The 21,641-nt window shown below is 52.1% G+C and overlaps 2 protein-coding genes and 1 pseudogene across 2 annotated transcripts in view; 2 read left to right on the plus strand and 1 right to left on the minus strand.

Annotated features, from left to right (window-relative positions):
* The window catches only part of LOC103073595 (aflatoxin B1 aldehyde reductase member 2-like), an 11,311-nt pseudogene extending 2,073 nt beyond the window's left edge, over positions 1–9,238 (plus strand).
* Positions 9,239–10,390: 1,152 nt separating this feature from the next.
* On the minus strand, positions 10,391–15,616 carry MRTO4 (MRT4 homolog, ribosome maturation factor). The gene is made up of 8 exons (XM_007459250.1): positions 15,340–15,616; positions 13,383–13,441; positions 12,458–12,561; positions 11,832–11,913; positions 11,489–11,556; positions 11,100–11,251; positions 10,647–10,723; positions 10,391–10,540 (listed from the first exon to the last, which is right to left on the minus strand). Exons 1-8 carry the CDS (start codon positions 15,365–15,367, stop codon positions 10,391–10,393), a joined length of 720 nt encoding a protein of 239 aa, XP_007459312.1. The 5' UTR covers positions 15,368–15,616.
* Positions 15,617–15,689: 73 nt separating this feature from the next.
* Positions 15,690–21,641, plus strand: part of EMC1 (ER membrane protein complex subunit 1) — a 24,040-nt gene continuing 18,088 nt past the window's right edge. Inside the window, exons 1-6 of the mRNA XM_007459316.1 lie at positions 15,690–15,790; positions 18,333–18,457; positions 19,146–19,211; positions 19,452–19,545; positions 20,408–20,536; positions 21,508–21,634. Coding sequence (XP_007459378.1) covers positions 15,690–15,790; positions 18,333–18,457; positions 19,146–19,211; positions 19,452–19,545; positions 20,408–20,536; positions 21,508–21,634 — 642 coding nt within the window. The remainder of the gene's footprint in view (positions 15,791–18,332; positions 18,458–19,145; positions 19,212–19,451; positions 19,546–20,407; positions 20,537–21,507; positions 21,635–21,641) is intronic.

A 21,641-nucleotide genomic window follows, 5' to 3' on the forward strand; every position in this document is an offset into this window, starting at 1 on the left:
GAGCCCACCTGCCGATGCAGGGGACACGGGTTCGTGCCCCGGTCCGGGAAGATCCCACATGCCGCGGAGCGCCTGGGCCCGTGAGCCACGGCCGCTGAGCCTGCGCGTCCGGAGCCTGTGCTCTGCAACGGGAGAGGCCACAGTAGTGAGAGGCCCGCGTACCGCAAAAAAAATAAAAAATAAAAAATAAAAAATAAAATAAAAACAGGGATATTTGAACATGGATGTGGTATTAAGTGACACAAAAGAATTGTTCATTTTTTCTAGTGTGACAATGGCATTATAGTTATGTACGAAATTGCCTGTTATAACACACGCACACTGAAATATGTTGGCATAAATAGTATCTCCAGCACAACATTGAATAAAAGGGGTAAGAGCAGATATCATTGACTGGTTACCAATCTTAGGGGGAAAGTTTTTTCACTATTAAATATAATGTCAGCTATATGTTTTTTGTATATGCCCTTTATCAGTTTGAGGAAATTCCCTTTTCTTCTTAGTTTTTTTCTTTTTTTTCCCCCCTCCTTCTTCATGAATAGGTATTGAATTTTGTTAAATGCTTTTTTTGCATCAATTGCGATGATGATATGGGTTTTATTCTTTGGTCAGTATAGTAAACTATATTGATTGATTTTCAAATATAAAGCCCACTGTATTCCTGGGATGAAATTCACTGAGAAGTGATGTATTATCCTTTTTATATATCACTGTATTCCCTTGGTCAAAGGTTTTTATATGTAGGTTCATGAAGATTAACGGGGTGTAGTTTTTGCTGAGTCATACAGTAATTGTATATTTAACTTTATAAAAACTCAGTTATCTATTTAAAAGTTATCTGTATTATCTGTCTCCTAATTGTTTCAGGTGGAAAGTATTCTTTGAGTTTCCATTTTGAATGTGTTTGGACTAAACAAACAATAAACTACTGATGTTTGCAGTAAAAAATAATAATAATAATACTTTCCACCTGAAACTCACTTATCTGAGAAAAAGTCTTTTATATTCATCCTCGCGTTTACCATTTCCAGCACTCTTCACTTTTTGTGTGTGTAAATCCAACTTTTCTTCCGTCTAAAGAATTTTAAAAAATATCTGCTATAGTGAAAGCTGGCTACTATGAGTTCTCCCCAACCTTTGTCTGAACGAAGTCTTTGCTTTCCTTTTTGAAAGGTGTTTTCGCTTGGGTATAGGATTCGAGGCTGACAGTTCTTTTCTTTCAATACTTTAATACTGACGCGGGCTGGAACCTTTGGCAAGTCCCGACAAGAGAACCACAGAGCCGACCTCTGGGGCCTGCAAGGTGGCGGGACACCCCTGAGGGCACCACCCCTGGGCCAAGACATCATTTTAGGACCTTTAGCCCTTAGGAAAGTCCCCTCTGGAAGAACACGTGGACCCCAGCAGAGCTCAGGAGCCAAGCCGAGGGAAGTGGGGAGCCGCGGGCGTGCGGGGGTGACCGCGGCGCAGCCTTCCGCCTTACTTCCCTTGCCCCGCCCCTCCGCTCGCTCCGCCCCCAACGCCGGTGGGCGGGGCCCGACCCCCTCCTTAAAGCGGTGGCCCACCGCGCGCGGGTGTTAGTGTCACGCTCGGCTGCGCTCCGTCGGATTGTCGCAGGACCCCCGCCGCCGCAGTGTCCTGGTTGCTGTCGCCCCAGCAGGCAGCCTCTGGTCCCCCGGGCCACCCAGGCACCGTGCTGGGCGCCATGGAGATGGGGCGGCCGTGCCCCTCTTCCGGGAGCGCGGCCACACCGATATAGACACGGCCCTAGCTTACGTCCGAGAGCATCCTGGGAGGCCTGGGGCTCGGGCTGCGCGGTGGCGACTGCAGAGGTAACTCCTGGCACCCGGACTCCATCCCCCTTACCTCCCCCGAGCCATGCACCGGCCGAGGTCAGGACCGACAGCTTCGCCCTCCTGCCGGGGCGCCGACCTCCACTGGCCACCCCGCAGCTCTGTGAACATCCCGCTCCTCAGGCCCCGTGCACATCTAGCCCCGGACAGCCGGACAGTGCTTTGTCTTGACTCTTTTCCTCTCCATTTCCGTCCCCTCAGCAACGTCCCAACCCTGGTCTAGCCTGGAACGACTTGGCTAGCCCCTCTTGGGGGGACTGAAAACGGAGTCTGGCGCTGTGCAGCCCCTGCCTCCTTCCCCTTCCCCGCAGGTGCCCGGTGCGGTCCTGACCTGCAGGAATCCTGTCCTTATGGCCCTGGCACTTCCTGGCACAGTCCCAGATCAGGCTTCGGAACCGGCGGGGATCTGCCTCCTCGTTGCTCTGGGCTGTAGACTGCGCCGTGGAGCTCGGGGTGCGCCGTTCAGTTGTCAGTGCCTCCCGCTTCACCAGGGTGGCCGCGCCTGGTAGCCGCAGGAGCTATAGGCAGTAGCTGGGATGGGAGAGTGGAGGTGGTATGGTGTCTAACTGCCCTCTCTGTGCCAGCCTCCGTCCAAGGGCATAGAAGGGAAATTGACACTAACCCACTCCAGGGAGCTCAGAGTCTAGAGATGGCTGGGGAGCCCAGAAGAGGGACCACTTCCTGGGAGGGGACACTGAAGAAAACTTGGAGAACGGAACGTCAGACCTTGAAGAACTGCTAGTTTTCCACGGGCAGTAAGAGGAGAAAGGGCATTCCCAGCTGCGGGGGTGGGCAGTGAGTGTGCAAAGGCAATGAGATTTGGCAGTGCTGAGGGTGTTGGAACAGGCAGACCTAGCTAAGTGCAGGGTTTGTGTATGGGGGTAGGGGGACATCTGTCATCAGTCTGATGCCATCTGAAATGTTTATAATGTGCCTCACAGGGACATAGTGAGGGCTCAGCAATGTTAGCTGTTACTGTTAGTAGTAGTAGTAGTATTATCATTAGCACCATGTACCATCTTTTACTTTGAGGTCCTCAGAGTGAAATGATTCACAGCACAGATCTGAAACAAAACGAGAATATGCATGCATCTCATATTCTATCTAGATCACCTGACTGCCTCTCTGTGACAACTCTGGTCTTCTTTTTTTTTTTTAATTTAAACTTTTATTGAAGTCTAGTTGATTTACAATGTTGTGTTAGTTTCAGGTGTACGGCAAAGGGATTTAGTTATACATATACATATATATGTATAACTAAATATGTATATACATATTCTTTTTCAGATTCCATTATAGGAAAATATTGAGTATAGTTCCCTGTGCTATGCAGTAGGTCCTTGCTGGTTATCTATTTTATATATATTAGTGTGTATATGTTAATCTGAAACTCCTAGTTTATCCCAACCCCTTCCCCCTTTGGTAACCGTAAGTTTGTTTTCGGTCTGTGAGTCTATTTCTGTTTTTTGGGGTTTTTTTTTTGCGGTACGCGGGCCTCTCACTGTTGGGGCCTCTCACTGTTGTGGCCTCTCCCGTTGTGGAGCACAGGCTCTGGACGCGCAGGCTCAGCGGCCATGGCTCACGGGCCCAGCCGCTCTGCGGCATGTGGGATCTTCCCGGACCGGGGCACGAACCCGTGTCCCCTGCATCGGCAGGCGGACTCTTGAACCACTGCGCCACCAGGGAAGCCCCGGGCTTTCTCTAGTTGCGGCGAGCGGGGGCTACTCTTCGTCGCGGTGCGCGGGCTTCTCATTGCAGTGGCTTCTCTTGTTGCAGAGCTTGGGCTCTAGGCACATAGGCTTCAGTAGTTGTGGCACGTGGGTTCAGTAGTTGTGGCATGTGGGCTCAGCAGTTGTGGTTCACGGGCTCTAGAGCACAGGCTCAGTAGTTGTGGCACACGGGCTTAGTTGCTCCACAGCATGTGGAATCTTCCCGGACCAGGGCTTGAACCCGTGTCCCCTGCATTGGCAGGTGGCTTCTTAACCACTGTGCCACCAGGGAAGCCCCACCTGGGATTCTTAATGGGGGTGGGGAGAAAAGTATTTGATTAACTCACTCCTGACTCACACAGGTGGCACAACACCAGCCTTTTCTCAATGGGTTATTTCTCTGATGGAAACATCTTGCATTTCCTTCCCTGGGGCCCCAGTTGAGGCCTCTTGCTCTCTTTCCTGAATTCCTGCCGCAGTCTCCTTGCCATTTGCCCTGTTTCCAGACCTGCCCCTGAGGTTTTTGTGTGTGCTTCATTCAGTCATCTTTCAAAACTGCAAAGCTGACAGCTTAGCTCGCTGGCTGAAAAGTGTTCAGAGTCTCCCCGTGGCCCCCTGAAGTCAGATTCTAAGGGGTGCACTCAGGGCCCTTTGTATCCATCTGGTCTGTGGCCCCTTCTCTTGCCTTGTGTGCCCCGTGGACCTGGTGGTCTAGATCCATAGGGTCGCAGGCATGGCTCCTCACACGCCATGTTCTTGCCTCTGGGTGGCCTCTGACTGGCCCTGGAGATTCAGATTCTAAGAAAGCCTTCGCTGAACTCCCAGGGCTCCTCTCCCACCTTGTACTTATCCCGGCCTCACTTACTCTGTAGTGGCCCCTTAGACTGTGCGTCCTTGATGGCAGGGATCCATGGCTGGCCTTCCTCATCCAGCCCTTAGCGCCAGGCGTGGCACACCCAGTTGTCTGGTAAATAGTCATCGTAATAACATTAGCAGCTCATAATGAGCAAATCTATCAAAGTTCTGATCAGTCCTTGGGGCTTCCCGACAAGATATCACTCTCAATTTACAGTTGAGGGGATTGAGGTTCAGAGAGGTTAACTTGGTTAGGGTCACAGAACTCGAATTGGCAGAGCTGGGGTGTGGACCCAGGTCTGTCTCTTAACCATTACACTAGATCCTCTCCAGTGTTTGGTAAACTGACTTGGACTTCCATTTCTCTCCTCCCAAAGTGAAAATCACCACCAAGGCCAATCCAGTGGGTGAAAAGTCTCTGAAGCCTGACAGCCTCTGGTCCCAGCTGGAGACGTCACTGAAGGGGCTGCAGTGCCCCCGAGTGGACCCCTTTTATCTGCACCTGCCGGACCACGGCACCCCTGTGGAAGAGACGCTGCGCGCCTGCCACCAGCTGCACCAGGAGGTGAGGGCTGCCCCCCCCACCCCCGAGCTCCTCTCCTTGGCCTGTCGTTGCCCAGGAGAGTGGAGGCTCCAGGGCTGTCCCAGAGCAGAGCTGGGGACAGACCCCACTCCCAGGGTCCCCAGCCAGTCTCTCCTTCCTGGTGTTCTGGGCTGCAGTGGGTTCTGACCTTGGCCTCTCTGCCGCAGGGCAAGTTTGTGGAGCTTGGCCTCTCCAACTATGCCGCCTGGGAAGTGGCCGAGATCTGTACCCTGTGCAGGAGCAACAACTGGATCCTGCCCACCGTGTACCAGGTGAGGCCGGGGCTGCAGAGGCCTCTGTCTCCTGGGTGCCTGCTGATCCCGGGTCCTCGTGGCCCCTTCCACTCCCTCCCAGTCTCCCCCCCACCCACCCCCGTGCCCTCTCCATAGCAGCCACCCCACTGCCTCCCCTGCTCACAGCCTGTAGATGGCTCCCGGGTACCCTCAGCCTGCTCTCTCGGGCCCAGGTTCCCCTTCCTGCCTGCTTCTGGCTCTGCAGTCAGCGTGGAACACTCCTCCCCGCTCTCCCTGGAAGGAGTGCCCAGGTCTCACTTAGATGCCTCTTCCTCTGGAAGCCTTTCCTGATAGCCCAGAGGAGCCTGAGATCTCAGGTCCTCCTTTTCTTCTCCTCATTCATTCAGCAAATGTTTGTGCACCTACTTGCTGCCAGGCACTGGTCACAGAACTTACTAGTGTATTATGATTGTCTCTTTTGTTGAATATGTTTGTTAACACTCTACCTCACTATTAAATCTCTGAGCGCAGCAGCTTTGTCCTTTGGCTTGTGGTTGGAAATCCAGTATCCAGGCCATAGGTAGTGCTCAGAAATGTTGGCTGAAGGAATGAATTTTCCTTGGGCATGAGCCCTCTCCACCAGCGCCACTAAGTATCTGCCTGATTGTTACGGTCTGAACTGAGGTTCTCCACAGGAAAATTTGGGGTCCCACGTGCCCTCTCCAGCTCGCCCTTCTGCCTGCAGGGCATGTACAACGCCATCACCCAGCAAGTGGAGACAGAGCTCTTCCCCTGCCTCAGGACTGAGGTTCTACGCCTAAAACCCTTTGGCTGGTATGGGGTGTGGGCTGCTGTGGGGACAGGCTCACCCCAGGTGGAAGGGTCTTCCTGGCCGTGTTTCTGCCTGTTCCTGACCCTGGGGATGCCTGGTTCCAGACCTGGGAAGCAGGGAGGGGTTTGACAAGAGGCTGGGCTGGGTCCTCCATCCCTCCTGGGTCCCCCACCATCACACCCACTTCCAGTCCAGAGCAGCCTCTGGGAGCAGTGCCAGGGGATCTGATTACAGCCTTCCCGCAGGGGGCCTGCTGACCGGCAAGTACAAGTATGGGGACAAGGATGGGTAACAACCTGTGGGCCGTTTCTTTGGGACCAACTGGGCAGAGATCTACAGGAATCGGTGAGCTGGGCATGGGCTGCGTCAGGGTGGGAGGTGGCATAGGTCCCCTTAGTCTGCAATGGGGAGTCCCTGGGGCTGCTTTCTTGGGGGCCAGGACCTCCCCCTGTGCTCAGACCTTTGCCCCTGGATCCCCACCAGCTTTACTGAGAAAGTTACCCCTAAAATTTTGCTAGTGTCTCTGGGGGAGTGATTGGGGGCCTGGATTGGGAATGCGTAGAGCTCTGGACCTTCCACCAGGTCTGTGAGACTATGTCTTTTCCCTGGGAAGAGCCTACCCCCTGCCCACAGCGGGAGAAGAAATCTTGGATTGGAACTTGGGATTCCTGGGGCTTGATGCTGGCCTGTCACCTGGGGCAACTGAGTCTAAGTTTTGTAAACTCTTGGCAATAACACTGTCACCAATGTCTAAAGTTATAGTTGAACATCTGTTGGGACTAGTCTTCTTCCCTTCCTTTTTTTCACTTTTGCAAGTTTGAAAAAGTTATCAAAGTAACACAGGCCCACAGCTAGAAGCAAGCCCTTTTCAAGTCACACTCCTCCAAGGTGATGCTTTTTAACTCCTACAGCTTTCCTTCCCTCTGGCATTTACTGTGAGATCTCTGATGCATACACTTTACTGCTATTCCTTAATTTATCAAATTTAGACATTATCTGTGGACTGCTGGAAAGTTCCTAATCTTTCAAGATTTACAGAAGCTGAGTCTCCAAGGCTCCAATGCTAGTTTTGTTGAAATGGCCCAGGACTTTTAAAAATTAATTAATTAATTAATTTTTGACTGCGGTGGGTCTTCGTTGCTGAAGGTGGGCTTTCTCTAGTTGCGGCGAGTGGGGGCTACTCTTTGTTACGGTGCACAGGCTTCTCATTGCGGTGGCTTCTCTTGTTGCGGAGCACTGGCTCTAAGTGCACGGGCTCAGTAGTTGTGGCTCACGGGCTCAGTAGTTGTGGCTCATAGGCTCTAGAGTGCAGGCTCAGTAGTGTGGTACACGGGCTTAGTTGCTCTGTGGCATGAGGGATCTTCCTGGACCAGGGATCGAACCTGTGTCCCCGGCATTGGCAGGCGGGTTCTTAACCACTGCGCCACCAGGGAAGCCCCCTGCCAGGGTTTCTGATTGTCTGGCCAGGTTTAGGAGCCATCGCCCTAAGCAGTGTCTCTCAAGGAGCTCGTCACACCACCAACGCTTAGGTCTCACCCCTGGAGGCTCTTGGTTGATAGTTTTCACCTTCTCTGCTCTTAGCTGACAGAGCACTGCAGGTCCATTATCTCCTTTACATTTTGCACTCACCGCGTGGGGCTGGCTCGGGGTGTTTCCTCACTGAGCAGATAAGGGAAGGCAGGTGACTGAGCCAAGGCCAGAGCTGGGACTGGAGCCAGGACTTGTCCTGTCTGTGACCCGGGGCACAAAGATGTGGTGCTGTGGACACTCCTGGGTCCCGATCTGGGGAGTTGTATTGTTCGCATCCGGAGACCATGTTCAATGCAAGGATCCTTGCCCACTGTATCCCCGCTGCTCCTACCACTGGGTTGAAATCACCCCGGTGAGGGGCCCAGAAATCCACATGCATTCTGCTGCTCAGGGAAACAAAACCTCCATTTGAGATGTTGGTCCGTCAGTGGCTCGGGGACCAGGGACCTGCAGGAATCCCAGTGTCCTGACCCGCGTGCCACCCTTTCCACTCACCCGGCTTCTGGGCTGTTTCCTTGGTGGGGAAGGCCTGCAGGCTGCGTATGGCACCAGCGCCCCCAGCGTGACCTCGGCCGCCCTCTGGTGGAGGTACCACCACTCCCAGCTCCAGGTAGGAAGGAGGAAGTGAAGGAGAGGGCTGCGTGATTATTTAATGATTTCTGGATTACTCCTTTTCCTTTTCTGAAATGTCTCCATGGCCCAGGTCTTTTGGGTGGTATTCCTGTTCTTAGAGAAGTTTATTAAGTGTCACATTACAAACACTACTGGCCCTAGTAAGTATAATTACCCCAACTTTACGTATGAGTAAACTGACTCAGAGGCCACTTCACCTAACTGTGGGTACATGAGATAGGGCAGAAGCTATGCGTGATGCGGAAACCTACATTTTTTCAGCATTAGCATTTATCTGTCTCTGGCTGCCTGCTCTGCAGAGGCCAACTCCATGTCCCTGGCAGGGCTGCCCTCTCCCTGCCATCCCGCTTTCCCAACAACTTCCTCCAACTTGGGCACCACATACTAATGGTGCCTCTTTCTTGAGCCCCTGTTAAGTGCTTAGGCCTGAAGCTAAGTACTTTATGAAATTTTAGGGAATTCCCTGGCGGTCCAGTGGTTAGGACTCTGCGTTTCCACTGCAGGGGGCATGGATTCAATTCCTGGTTGGGGAACCAAGATCCAGCATGCTGCAAGGCACGGCCAAAAAAAAAACCTCCCACAACCACCCTGCAAAGTAAAGGAAGCCTGATGCTTAGGGAGGTCACATGACTAACCCAAGCCCTCCAAGCTGCCGAGCAGCAGAGGGGACCTCAGGTCTGCCTGCATGCGTCTAGGGAAGCAGGGCTGTAGAGCTGTTTGAAGGCAATGTAAGTTCTGTGCAGAATAATATAGACTTCGGATTGCAGATCTTGGCAGGGGCAGGGTGGGAGGGGGCCTGTGTGACTGGAGTCACTGTGGCGCGCTAGTGTGTTGACGTCTGGCCGTCTCAGGGGGACGCAGTCATCCTGGGCATGTCCAGCTTGGAGCAGCTAGAACAGAACTTGGTGGCCGCTGAGGGAGAGCCCCTGGAGCCGGCCGTCACGCAGGCCTTTGATCAGGCCTGGCACCTGTCTGCCCATGAATGTCCCAGCTACCTCCACCAGGCCTAGTCCTGACTTGGGGTGGCAGAGGACACACTCCATCTATCACCTCTTTTATTCTCTCAAACAGTCAGTTCTGACTTTAAGCTGCTTTATGTAGCTAGTTCTTTCCTCACAGTCCCAGTCCACAAACTTGTTTGTCTCCTATGTTCTCGTTAATACTCCCAGTTGGCTTCATCATGGAAAAAGCCCAGGGCTGCATCTACTCAGGCGTTTCCTGTCTGCGTAAAGAGGCACTAACCTGGCTGGAGCCCAGGGCCACAGTGAATCTGGTGAATCTGTTTCCTCTGCAGCCTGCAGGCTGTTTCTCGTTCTCCCACAGGCTTGGTGAGAAGAGGGCAGGAGTAGGGATTAGTCTTCAAAGGGCAGAGGCGGTGGGAGGGTCTCCCAGCCTCCTGCCCTGAACCCAGTGTGACCTCTCAACATCGGGGCTGCAGGTGGCCCTCACGCTTCTACACGTGACAGAGAAAAAGAGGGCCATACACCCTGAGGTAGATTTTCTCTCATTCAGAATGACCTCATTAAATACTTAAAGACAGAACAATCTGGGCAAAAACCTACCACCTGGAGCCACCACCCAGAAGACTAAAACCTCCCAGGATGCAGTGGAATGTTTTTTACATTCATTCAGTTTCAGCAGTGACTTTATTTTTGCTTTAGCCAACACCTCTCCTGTCTCCTGGTCATCCACAAGTTTCTTGGCCCTGGTTTTGGGGGTTGGGGGTGGGAAAGAGAATAGAGAGTAGGAGTAGGAGGGCGGCAGGCAGGGTGCCTGTTTTCCTCAAACAAATCCCAGTTTCAAGCCAGGGGCGCCGAGGGCCAGAGGAAAGGAGAAGGCGGTTCCTCTTGTGCTCCCGGGGCCGCCTGGCCAGTGGTCACACAGGAGCCAGTGCTGGAAACTGGCTCGAGGTGAACTAAGAATCCTGGGGGTCCAAACCAAAGCCCAAACCCAAGGGTTTTTTCCTAGAAAAGTCCCTTTTGCAGGAGACACCCTGCTGACAAAGTTTCATTATTTATAGAATAGCCTGTCCCTGTCACCCGCCCTTGTGTGCATCCACAGCAAAATACACGGCTGCTCCCCCGAGAGGGCTGCGGCAGTCCCACGCCGGCCAGTCCAGACAAGATCTGGAGCAGGCCCGGAGGTCCCGTCCTGAGTGCACGTCAGCTGTCGTCGTCTTCCTCTGATTCTACTTCCGACTCGGGCGCACTCTCTGGCAAGTCATCTCCCATCTGCTGGAACCTTCCAGACTGCGCGTCCCACACGTACTTGATGGTCACCTTGAATTCGGCCATTTCATACCTGAAAAGCTTCTGCCAGAGGCAAAGGGACCCAAAGGTGAGGAGGAGCGAGTGGGGTCAGAGGAGTCTGCGGCCCCTCCCGCCGCAGCAGCGGACGCCCGGGGCGGAGGGAACTCACCAGGACGCGGGCCTGCTCCGGGGTCAGCACATCGCCCTCCTTGCACACCTCGTAGTCAGACAGCAGGGTCACCACACCTACAGAGAAGGGGGCCCCCAGGCAGTTACTCTGGCACAGAGGCCTGTGCAGGGCCAGAGGAACTGGGCCGGACCCCCGCCCCCAGGCTTCCAGCAGCGTCGGGGCAGGGGTTCATCAGTGAGCGTTCAGCAGCCCAGGAGGGTTTTTGGGGGGCAGTGACTCCTCCTTCCTTCCTTGCCCCGTAACTGCTGTATTCTAGCTGTAACTTACTGTCCACATTCACCCCAGCTGTCAGGCGGGCGCTGTTAGTCCCATTTTCACATGAGAAAACGGAGGCCAGTAGAAATTGGGGGTGAGGGGGTAGTTGTCTGGCTTGGAAACCTGCACTCTCGGCCGCTCGGCTGTGACCTTTCAGCTCTGGGGACGCCCCTGTACCTTTCTTGAGGGCCGTGGGCAGGCCCAGCTGCCTCAGCTGTGGCTCCATGGAGTGCGGGAACTGCTCCAGGGGCCCCGGGTCCAGGCTCACGGTGAAAGTGGCTTTGTTCCCAGCTCGGGCGTAGTCCATCTCCGTGTATTTCGTGAACCACCTGAGAGGAAAGAGAAGTGGCAGGAGGGCAGGTTTCCGCCTGGGCCTCGCCTCACTGCCCTTCCTCCTTGGCTCAGCCTGGAGCTCCGAGCCCGGGAGAACAGAGACTCCGTAACGGGATTCCAGGAACCAGGAACCAGGTTTTACTCGGTGCCTCTACTGTACAAAGTCCTGGGCTATTCCCTCCCCGGAGACCTCGCCAACCTTTCCCTTCCCACCACTCCTCCAGGGCACTTACTCATTCACTTCCTCCTTAGTGCGATTGGTGAAAAGGAGACCAACTTCACCCCTCAACTTCTTGCTGACCTACAGAACCAAAGTGGGGCGGGGTCGGTCACATTAGAGCAGCAGTTCTCAACCGGGGACCATTTTGCCGGCCCCGCCCCCTCATCTGGCAACACCTGGAGACATTTTTGGTCACAGCTGGAAGGGGGCAGCACTACTCTCTGGGTCTGGAGGTTAAAGGAGAACTGAGCTTTAAGCCGACGCCGGGCCGCCAGAAGGCTGCAGTGTGCATCATGTGACAGCAGCGGAGAAGGCAGCCTGGCCTCGGCCCCTCCCTGTGAGGGCCAGAGACTCACCTGATGCAGATTGTCTTTGTACTCGTCAGACGGGCTTCGACCCAGGGCCACCATCATCACTTTGTTTTTGCCAAAGAACATCCTACAGAGAAAAAGAGGGGTCTGTGAAGGAAGCGCCCTGCCCTGCCCTCACTTCAGTGCAAACGAGCTTCAGTCCCCGGAGCCCAAGCCAAGGCCCAGGCTGTTCTGTAGCAGAAGGTGTGGCCAGAGGCTCCACTCTTCCACGCAGCCCTGCTCACTTTGTCGCCAGCCCAGGGTCCCTCTCATTATTTTCCTGCACAGACCCTGAAACTCAAATTCTGTCTCAGCCCACTGTGAGTGCGTCTGGATATGTGGAAGGGGCCTGTTTAATGGTCTGAACCAGAACGGGGGGGATGTTCCTTAAGGGACCAGACCCCAGGGTTCAGGGAGCCCCTTCTCCTGGAGAGGTCACTGCTCAACCCGCCCCCCACCCCCCCAAGGCGAGACAAACTTTAACAGTTAAAAAGCGCCCTTCAGCGGGGATGGGGGCGTAGCACTTTGTCCTTATTAAGGTGCCACCTGTGACTGAGGTCACTAACTGCCCCTGTGCTTTGCAAGCAGCCTGGCCCCTCCGCACTCAGGCCCTTCTCCCACTGCCCGCTCACCGGCTGTGCTTCCAGGCACTGCGGATGTCCTTCAGCTTGCTGTTCCTCATGTTGGCCACGGAGAAGACGAAGAGGTACTTATATGTGTCCACACACTTCCGAAGCTGCAGGACAATTCATGGGGCTCTGGAGTCCAAGGGGCAGCTGGGGTTGGGCAGTACTCTGGCCTCAGGTGGGAAAGAGACTGCTCCAGGTCTCTTACAACTGTGGATGTTTAGAGCCTCTAACCTGGTTTCCTCCTTGCCTCGGCTACTGAAGCCAGGATACTAAGTACAGGGGCTGCCCTGACGCAAAGCAGGCCTGATGGCAAAGTGCGGGGGAAGCTGAGCCACGGGCCAAGAGCCCACCGGCTCCCCAGGTTTCCGACTTACGGTGGCCACCACTGCAACAGACCACTTCTCTTTGCTTTGTCCAGTAATTGCTGACGATCTAAAAACCTAGCTACACTAGGAAGTCTCCTGCTATATGGAAACATGTAAAGTCTCGTCATTTAGTCATAAGAGGAGGCGGCTCATCAGCCCTGCGGCGCCCACGTTGTTGGCTGCAGCCACGATGAAGTGCTCTCAAGGAAAATGGCATCTTCGTGCTGGAGGAAACTCCACTGTCACTCAGCCTGCAGCCTGATGCAGTGCAGACAGTGGCTTGGTGCTTTTACCCACACCTGGTAACTCCCTGGCTTTTTTTACATCGGGCAGACTAACAAATCTCTGCAAGCTTCAGTTACCAGACTGCAAAACAGCGATAAAATCCCCTTGCATCTACCTCACAGGGGTGCTTCACATGTAACAGCGCTGTGCAGGGCAGAGTAAGGGCTCAATCACTATGGGAGTTTTTATTGGTGCTGCTACTGGAGGAAAAAGGGCTGGATCAGCACCTTTCCCCCCCCCCCCCAAGGTCTGGAAAAATAAAAAGAACACGCTCTTACCTCTTCTATCAAGTTCTGTTTCAGTTCTAAGCCTTTCTTGGCGGTTTTGGTGAGGGAGACTAATACAAAGAAGAAAAGGGAGAGATGATGAGAGACAAATCTGGATGTCCCGGAGACTCTTTCTTCCCCGCTTTGGTAGCCCAGCTGGACCAAGCCAATCTGAGAAAAGGTAGCAAGGCTTTTGTGGACACCACTTCTGGCATGCAAGGCTACTCCCAGGGTCCCCAGAGTGCCTGCTCGCTACTGCTCCCGAGCCTTAAGGTCCCTTCCCATCTTTCCTGTTACTCAGGCAAACTAGGTATTCCTTAGCTCCCCTGAGGTGAAGCGAAAACTCCCTACTGAGGTGTGGAGGCTCTGGGGGCCCTGCCAGTGGCTGAGCTAGCTGCTGGCTGAGGCGCGTCCCTGTGCTGCTGTGGTACACAGAGACCATCTGTGGCTGCTCTGGGCTGGGGACTGTATCTCCTCTGCTACGCCCTGTCTTGCAGTTTGGACCCATGGATGCAGCAACGTGTCTTTGGGGAAGGACAAGCACCTCTTCTCCAACAACAGCTGGGGCCCAATTTGCCCCTTAACCAGAAGGGTTTGACATTTGCCAGATCTGACCAGGGCTCCCTCCACAGAACCCAATCATTCCACAAACGCTTAACAGAGCATCAAATGCAAAGCCCTGGGTCCTAGGAGGAGGCCGCTTCTTATTCATCCTGCCTGGCACTCAGTCAGTCCCGCTTCACGAAGCACACATCTAGAAAGCTAATCACGCCATTCAGGGGCGAGTGCAGCACAGGAGGGCAAACAAAATACAGCTGTCCATTTTCCAACATTTCCACTGCTACAACTGTGGACCTAGCCAGCACCACGCTCTCTTGGATTACTGCTAGTCTCACTGCTTCCACCCCTGCACACTGCCCCCACCTTCCCTGTCTATTCTCAACAAAGCAACTAGGGTGATCTTTTTAAAAGTAAAGTTGAACCCCATCATTCCTCTGCTCGAGCTCTCTCCTCCCGTTTCACCTGCGTGTGAAAGCCAGTTCCTTGCAAAGGTCTTTCAAGTCCCGCACACTCTGCCCAATTCCCTCTCCCTCCTTTTTGCGCACTCTGCCCTGGCCACGCTGGCGTCTTGCCCCAGAACATGTCAAACATGCTCCCGCTTCAGGGCCTTTGCCCTTCCTGTTCCCTCTCCTGGGACCACCACCCTTCCAGGTAACTCCATGGGTTGCTTATTTGCTTTCTTCAAGTTCCTGCTCATTTGTCATCTCAACAGAGACCTTCTCTGGCCACACTGCACAAAAGAACATCAACTTCTCTTTCTCTCTTACTCCACGGGACTTACCACTATCTGAATTTACTAATTCGATTTTCGGTACCTTGGGAGGATATACTCCCCATAACTAAAATATTAAGCTTGATGAGGGATCTAGGCCTTCCTTGTTGTAACTGCTGTATCCTTCGACGCCTAGAGAGTGCCAGGCCCCTCTCTAATTTGTTGAGTGAATGCGCTAGAGAGCCGGAGTGAGAGAGACTCACCACAGTAGAGGTACTCAGGAATACTCTCTTAGGAGGTATCCTACGAACTGCCAACTGAGAAAGAGCCAGCCATACAAAGGCCGGAGCACAAGCATGCCAGACAGAAGCAACTTCAAGTACACAAGACCATACTTAGGGATAAACCTGGGTTGAGGGAAAGGCGGTAGGGTGGGGGGAGCGCGGAGAGCTAAGACAGATGGGCTGAGGTAGGAAAAGGTGGGCCAAGGCGAGATCGGGCGCGGCCTGGGTGTTCAGAGGCTGTTCCCCGACCAGCCGGCCTTGGACAAACTCTGGAGGCCTGGCAAAGCAGTCTCCGCTCCCTGACCCGACCCGGCTCCAGCCCCCACCCCCGTGCTTCCCCCGCGAAGCCCCTACCGCAAGTGACAGCCAGCCCGCGAATTCCTCACCGGGTCCAAAGACCCCCTTTGCCCACCTTTCTTGTCGCGCTTGGATTTGGGCATCTCGCTGCAACCACGTGCGGCAGAAGACGGTGCTGCCTATTAGGACCTCGGCGGCGCTGGGGCCTCTGGGAGGGCCCTCGGGGGCTGCCCTTGCGCGTGCCCGACCCAATGTGCACTGAGGCCCGCCTCTCCCTGACCGGACACCGCCTGCGCTCTCCCTCGAGTCTCCAGAGCGACTTCCTGCGCGGGCGGGGGATCCCAGAGTCCTGGGCACCCCACCGAGAGCTCCGCGTGCGGGTTCCCAACTCTATGGTTCTGCGGAGGCGGAGCCTGCGGCGCGGTGCATGCCGGGCCGGCGGCGGGCCGAGCCCGGGCTGCCATCATGGCGGCGGCGGCAGCGGTGGCTTCCGGATTCTGGCTCTGGGCTGCCCTGCTCATCCCTGCGGCCGCGGTCTACGAAGACCAAGTGGGCAAGTTTGATTGGTGCGTACGTGGGGGACCTATTCGGGAAATATTTTCCCAGTACTTGTCTTCTGTCTAAAAGGATGGGGAGTGGTTACCGTGCAGCACCGCCGGCTGCAAAACGTACGGGGCCCAGGGGAAAATGAAATGTGAGACCCCTTGTTCAAAAATTAAGTTTTAAGGTGGCGACGGCAGAGCATTAAACCGAGAGTTGGAGGCCCTTCTGAGCCAGTCCCTGTGCGGCTGTACAGGTCGCAAGCCCGTGAAGCGGGCTCTGCCATCCGGGCATGGCTGAGGTTCTGGTCAGAGGTCTCCCTTCTCCTCCTCCATCAGGCCCCATTTCGGTGACTGTCAGGTTTCTTATCTACTGGGTGTCAGACGTCGACAGCCCTCAGTGAACGCCGTCTTTCCCCACCCCTCTAGCCCAACCCTGCCATGGGCTCAGAACAGGACCACCCAAGACTCACATCAGCCTTGAGGTTCCCTCACTCACTGGCTCACTCACTCACTCTTCTTTCATTCACTCACTTTCATTCATTCATTCACTTACTCTTCATTCAGTCTCTCATTCAGGCACTCATTCACACATTCAGTCGCTCATTCACTCATTCATTGACTCATTCATTCACTCACCCACCCCTTCCTTAAGGCCAGGGAGTTGGCTCACTTTTGCTTGAATGTCAATTTGCCACTTAAGCATTGTGCGGTCTTGGGAAAATGACTTAACCACTCTGTGCCTTCGTTTTTTTATCTGTAAAATGGGTTTACTAGTAGTCCATTACCTCTTTCAGTAGTTGTAAGGATAAATAAGACAATTCTTTTAAATTACTCAACACAGTGCCTGGCTCACTGAGTACAATCAGTTTGTTACCAATAATTACTATTGAGGGAACACTTTATCTTTCAGAGCCCAGCTCCTCTGTGAAGTCTTTTCTGTATCAGACAAATTAATTCGCATGTTTGTTGAGTGCCTGTTGTGGGTCAACAATCATTCTAGGTGCTGTGGACACAGAGATGGAAAGGAGCTCAGTCTAGGGGGGCAGATATATAAGTTATGTGATATAAGACAGTGTGACAAATGCAACATGAGTCACATTTTTAATGATGTGGGCAGATGCTCACAATATAATATGTACAGCTGACTCTTGAACAACACAGGGGCTGAGGGTGCTGACCTTCCCTGTGGTCAAAAATTGAGCATAACCTATGGTAAGCCCTCTGTATCTGCAGTTCCACATCCGCAGATTCAACCAACTGCAGACCGTGTAGTTCTGTAGTATTTACTGTAGAAAACAACCAGCGTATAAGTGGACTTGCACAGTTCAAACCTGTGTTATACAAGGGTTAACTGTATATATTACGTATGTACAGCATGTGATTCCGATTTAGCAGAATCCTAGGTATATGCAATTTATAAATTGACAAGTAAACAGAAGGAAATACACCAAAATGTTGAAAAGTTTATGGTTGAAGAAAAAAAGTTCATGGATGGTGGTATTTTAGGCATTTTTTGTTTTCTTTTTTATACCTTTATGTTTTCTACAAGAAGCAGGCATTACTTTTATAGTCCAGATAAAAGATAACAGCATTTTTAAAAAAACCATGGGATTTAGACTAAGAAGTTCTTAATTTTGCATTCTAGTTCTGATAGTAGTTTGTTGACCTCAACGGACTTCGGTTTACTCACCTGTAAAATGAGAGGGATAATATTTGTCCTATGTTCTTCATAAAGTGTTTAGTGACCACGGTGAGATTAAAGTATGTGGAAATACAGATAGAAACTGTCAAATGTCATATAAACCTGTCTCTCTATACTAGTGTAGTTTCTTCTTTTTTTAAAAAAAATTAGACCACACAACATAACAAGGGAAATTCAGTGTAAATGTCAGGTGTTTAATTTGCTAGAGGTTGTAATTCATGAACAGCAATATGCAACACACCTCCTCTGTACTTGGTAGTATGCCTCAGGAAGCTAAGTACTTTAACTTTATGCTTAGATAAGAGTGTTGCAAGTGATGGGGTATATTCCAAGGAAAGTATGAGTAATGAGTCAGATGGATCCTGAACATAGCGTGGGCTAGAACAGGCTGCAGAGAACAAAGGCCTGACCCTGATCTATCGAGTTTTGTAAGAATATTTGCATAATTTTTCTCCAAAGGTCAATGAAAATAGAAGGAAAAATTGGATTGTATGGTCTTCTCTCATGTGTAATGTGAGTGTCTAGTCTCGCTATTAATGAGTACAGAGAGGACTGTAATTTTGTTCTAGTGGGATTTAGGCCAGGTGCTCTTTTGGGTGTTCCTTACCTTGAGATAAACAAGTGCTTGCATTTAGAAGGAAGACTGTTGTATTTCTCATCGATTAGGGTGCATCCTCTCTGCTTCTTCCCATTGCCTGGAAATCTTGCTTTTGGTCAGATCTCTTCGTTAACAAACATTTCTCATGCAACCTGAGATAGTTATGATGGTGATACCCTCATGTATTTGTGCAGTTGTCTTTTTCCAGAGCGTTTTGTGCAGTGATGGTTTTGGCCCCTTGCATTTCCCTGTACTCTTTCCTTTAGGAGACAGCAGTATGTCGGGAAACTCAAGTTTGCCTCCTTGGAATTTTCCCCTGGATCCAAGAAGTTGGTTGTGGCCACAGAGAAGAATGTGATTGCAGCATTGAATTCTCGAACTGGGGAGATCTGTGAGTGAACTGTGTGGAGGGGTAGCCGGGGATGGCATGGCTGCCTGTAGTGGATCCAGGATGCCCTGTGGCTTGTGAAGGCCACGTGGCTGATTCCCCACTTGGGGACAAGTTGGCCAAAGGTTGCATCTCTTATTGGATCCTGATCAGTTTATTTTGTTCTTTTTGTTTTTTGGGTCTTGTCAGCTTTGAATATTTAACGTATTCCTACTACTGGCCTTTGAGTTTATTTCCTCAGCCCAAGTCCTGACTGTTCTTAAATAAGATATTGCTGCAAAAAACACATTATTCTATTTCGCACTAAAGTTTTGGATGTGCCCCTCCCCCCCAATTACTTATATTGCTTTTATGGATATTTGTTGGCATTAAAATCATGGAAATGTAATTTACAGTCACTACTTTTCTTGTGAGCCGTATGGATTTTGTGAATTTTGTCATTGTCCGTTTATATATTTGATGGGGTGCTGGTGGGGATGGGAAGTGCAGAGACCTCAGATTGGGACAATAGTCGCTCCCCTCATTAACCAGTGAGTGGGAGTGGATCATTGCCAGTTAGCTGTAATCCTTCCCTCCCCTGAAGTAAAATTGGGCACTCCTGTGCAAACGAAGGTCTCTTCGGTCCTCTCTTGCCTCGCTTCTTGGATGCCTTGCTGTGGTTCATAGTAACGTCGACTCTCCTGTCTCTCAGTGTGGCGCCATGTTGACAAGGGCACAGCGGAAGGGGCAGTGGATGCCATGCTGCTCTGTGGACAGGGTAGGTAGAGTCCTGCTTTGTCCCTATGATGGCACTGGCTCCCTCTCCTCTTTGCTTGGTTCCTTCCTTTGTTCAGGGTCTGGTAGCGAATGGAGTAGGGGTGTTCCCAACAGGAAAGGACAGGCATAGTTTCTGTTTGCACTTATGCATTAGAGGTGAGGCCACTGCTCACAGACCCTAGGAGGCTACAGACAGAGCATCAATTTGGGAGGTGATCTCACGTGGTTTTTTCTCTTCCAGATGCAATCACTGTGTCCAATGGAGGCCGGATCATGCGCTCCTGGGAGACTAACATCGGGGGCCTGAACTGGGAGATTACCTTAGACAGTGGCAGGTAGAGGGGAAGAAACTGAATTTCATCTTGGTTTGGTTAAAGGCTTTGCTGGAACACAGATCTGCATAGATGGCAACTCTGGGCCTTCTGGCTTTTTTCCCAGGGGAAAAAAACCACTGAAGAGCCAGAGAGCATCAAACACCCAGTTTTTGATGTTCTTGAGGTTATGGTACACATGTGTTTACTCAGCCAGCATTTATTGAGCACCTGTCAGATGCACAGCTCTGTGCTCTGTGCAGTGTTCATTCTTGTGTTGACTGCTTTTCCTAATCTTACCATGACACAAGAGCTTTACAATGTTCTAGATATAAGGATGTGATATAACACACCTAGTGTTTTAATTTTATGTTGAAGAACAGTTGGAGCCACTGTTACATCTTTGCTAAAGTTGTTTAAATTATAGGGTTTACTTGCATTAGCTTATACATCTTTTGGTAGTAATTCATTTGGTAAGTACTTGGGGAGCCCCCAGGCAGTGGGAACCCACTTGTGAATGTGAGATAGTTTCCATCATCAAGGAACTCATCATCAGTTGGGTGAGGCGGGCGTGCAGCCCACTAATGACAGAACTGTCTGATGGCTGCCGCGGGAGAGGGTAGGCCTGGTTGCTGTGAGGTCCCAGGGGAAGAAGGGAACAACCCTTAGGAGATTCACAGGGGTTTCAGGGAAACAGTACAGCCAAGTGGCTGAAAGTACAGTCTCTCAAGTCAGCTAGTGGAAAGCAGAGCCAAGATTAGGATCCAGATGCATTTGACCCCAAAACCTGTTTCATTACCTACCGAGCTATGGTGGTTGTGTTCTAGATTGTCCAGCCTGAGGCCCAGGAGGCTCTGGGCAGCACTCACCCCGTCCCTGTGCTCAGTTTCCAGGCGCTTGGGCTGGTAGGCCTGCAGGAGTCAGTGAGGTACATTGCGGTCCTGAAGAAGACCACTCTCGCCCTCCATCACCTCTCCAGTGGGCACCTAAAGTGGGTGGAACATCTCCCGGAAAGGTAAGGCTGCCTTCCCCCCAGGTGACGGCTACCTCCTGCTCTCTACAAGCCCGCCTTTCTCCTTGGGGGTTGAAGCGTCTGCTTTGACTCAGGCTTACCTTAAGTTGGCATCCTGTGTAGTGTGTTGGGCTCACTAGCTCTAGGCCTGAATTCCAAGGCTGTGGCTGCCTCTGAAGTTTCCTTTGCAGTGAGGAGAAAACTCTCCATCTGGGCATGAGAGCCAGTCAAGCAAGGGGAGTGGCTCATTCGCTCACTCACTTTGGCAGGGACCCCAAACTCAAATTCCTATGGGGGGGACTTCCCTGGTGGCACATTGGTTAAGAATGTGCCTGCCAATGCAGAGGACACGGGTTTGTGCCCTGCTTCGGGAAGATCCCACATGCCGCGGAGCAACTAAGCCCGTGCGCCACAACTGCTGAGCCTGTGCTCTAGAGCCCATGAGCCACAACTACTGAAGCCCACGCACCTAGAGCCCGTGCTCTGCAAGAGAAGCCACCACAATGAGAAGCCTGTGTACCACAACAAAGAGTAACCCCCGCTCACCGCAGCTAGAGAAAGCCTAGCGCAGCAACGAAGACCCAATGCAGCCAAAAAAAAAAAAATTTACCATGGGGCCAGGTGTATAGCAATCATGAGCAAAGCAGGCCCTGTGGGGATTATGGGGAGCTGCAGTGTGCCTGGCCTACCTCGAGGGGGCAGCCTTACTCAGCTGATTGGTGCCCTGTAGGAACGTAGTGTTGCTATGTCTCACTTTTTAAGAAAAAATTAGAAATCTTGTTCTTACATGTTAAATCTCAGGTCTAAATGTTGACAATGAATTCAAATTAAAAAAAAAAAGCTGTGAGCCAAACAAAACCTATTTGGGACTGCTAGTTTGTGACATCCTGGTGGCCTGGTTTTGGAAGACCCCTGAGGATACCCCTGTCCTGTGTCTAAAGCTGTTTCTCCCTGCTTTTCCTTCCCTCTCCCAGTGACAGCATCCATTACCAGATGGTGTATTCCTACGGCTCTGGGGTAGTGTGGGCCCTCGGAGTTGTTCCCTTCAGCCATGTGAACATTGTCAAGTTTAACGTAGAAGATGGAGAGATTGTTCAGCAGGTCTGGT

The sequence above is a fragment of the Lipotes vexillifer genome, unplaced genomic scaffold (assembly GCF_000442215.2).
Source record: "Lipotes vexillifer unplaced genomic scaffold, Lipotes_vexillifer_v1.1 scaffold496, whole genome shotgun sequence".
Lineage (NCBI taxonomy): Eukaryota > Metazoa > Chordata > Mammalia > Artiodactyla > Lipotidae > Lipotes > Lipotes vexillifer.

What these genes read in the sequence shown, in the direction of transcription:
- MRTO4 (XM_007459250.1), bottom strand. Translation starts at nt 15,367, where the DNA reads ATGCCCAAATCCAAGCGCGACAAGAAAG. An exon ending in AACAGAACTTGATAGAAGAG is followed by an intron (nt 12,562 to 13,382) that starts GTAAGAGCGTGT and finishes ATTGTCCTGCAG; the next exon opens with CTTCGGAAGTGTGTGGACAC. An exon ending in AGTGCCTGGAAGCACAGCCG is followed by an intron (nt 11,914 to 12,457) that starts GTGAGCGGGCAG and finishes TTTTCTCTGTAG; the next exon opens with GATGTTCTTTGGCAAAAACA.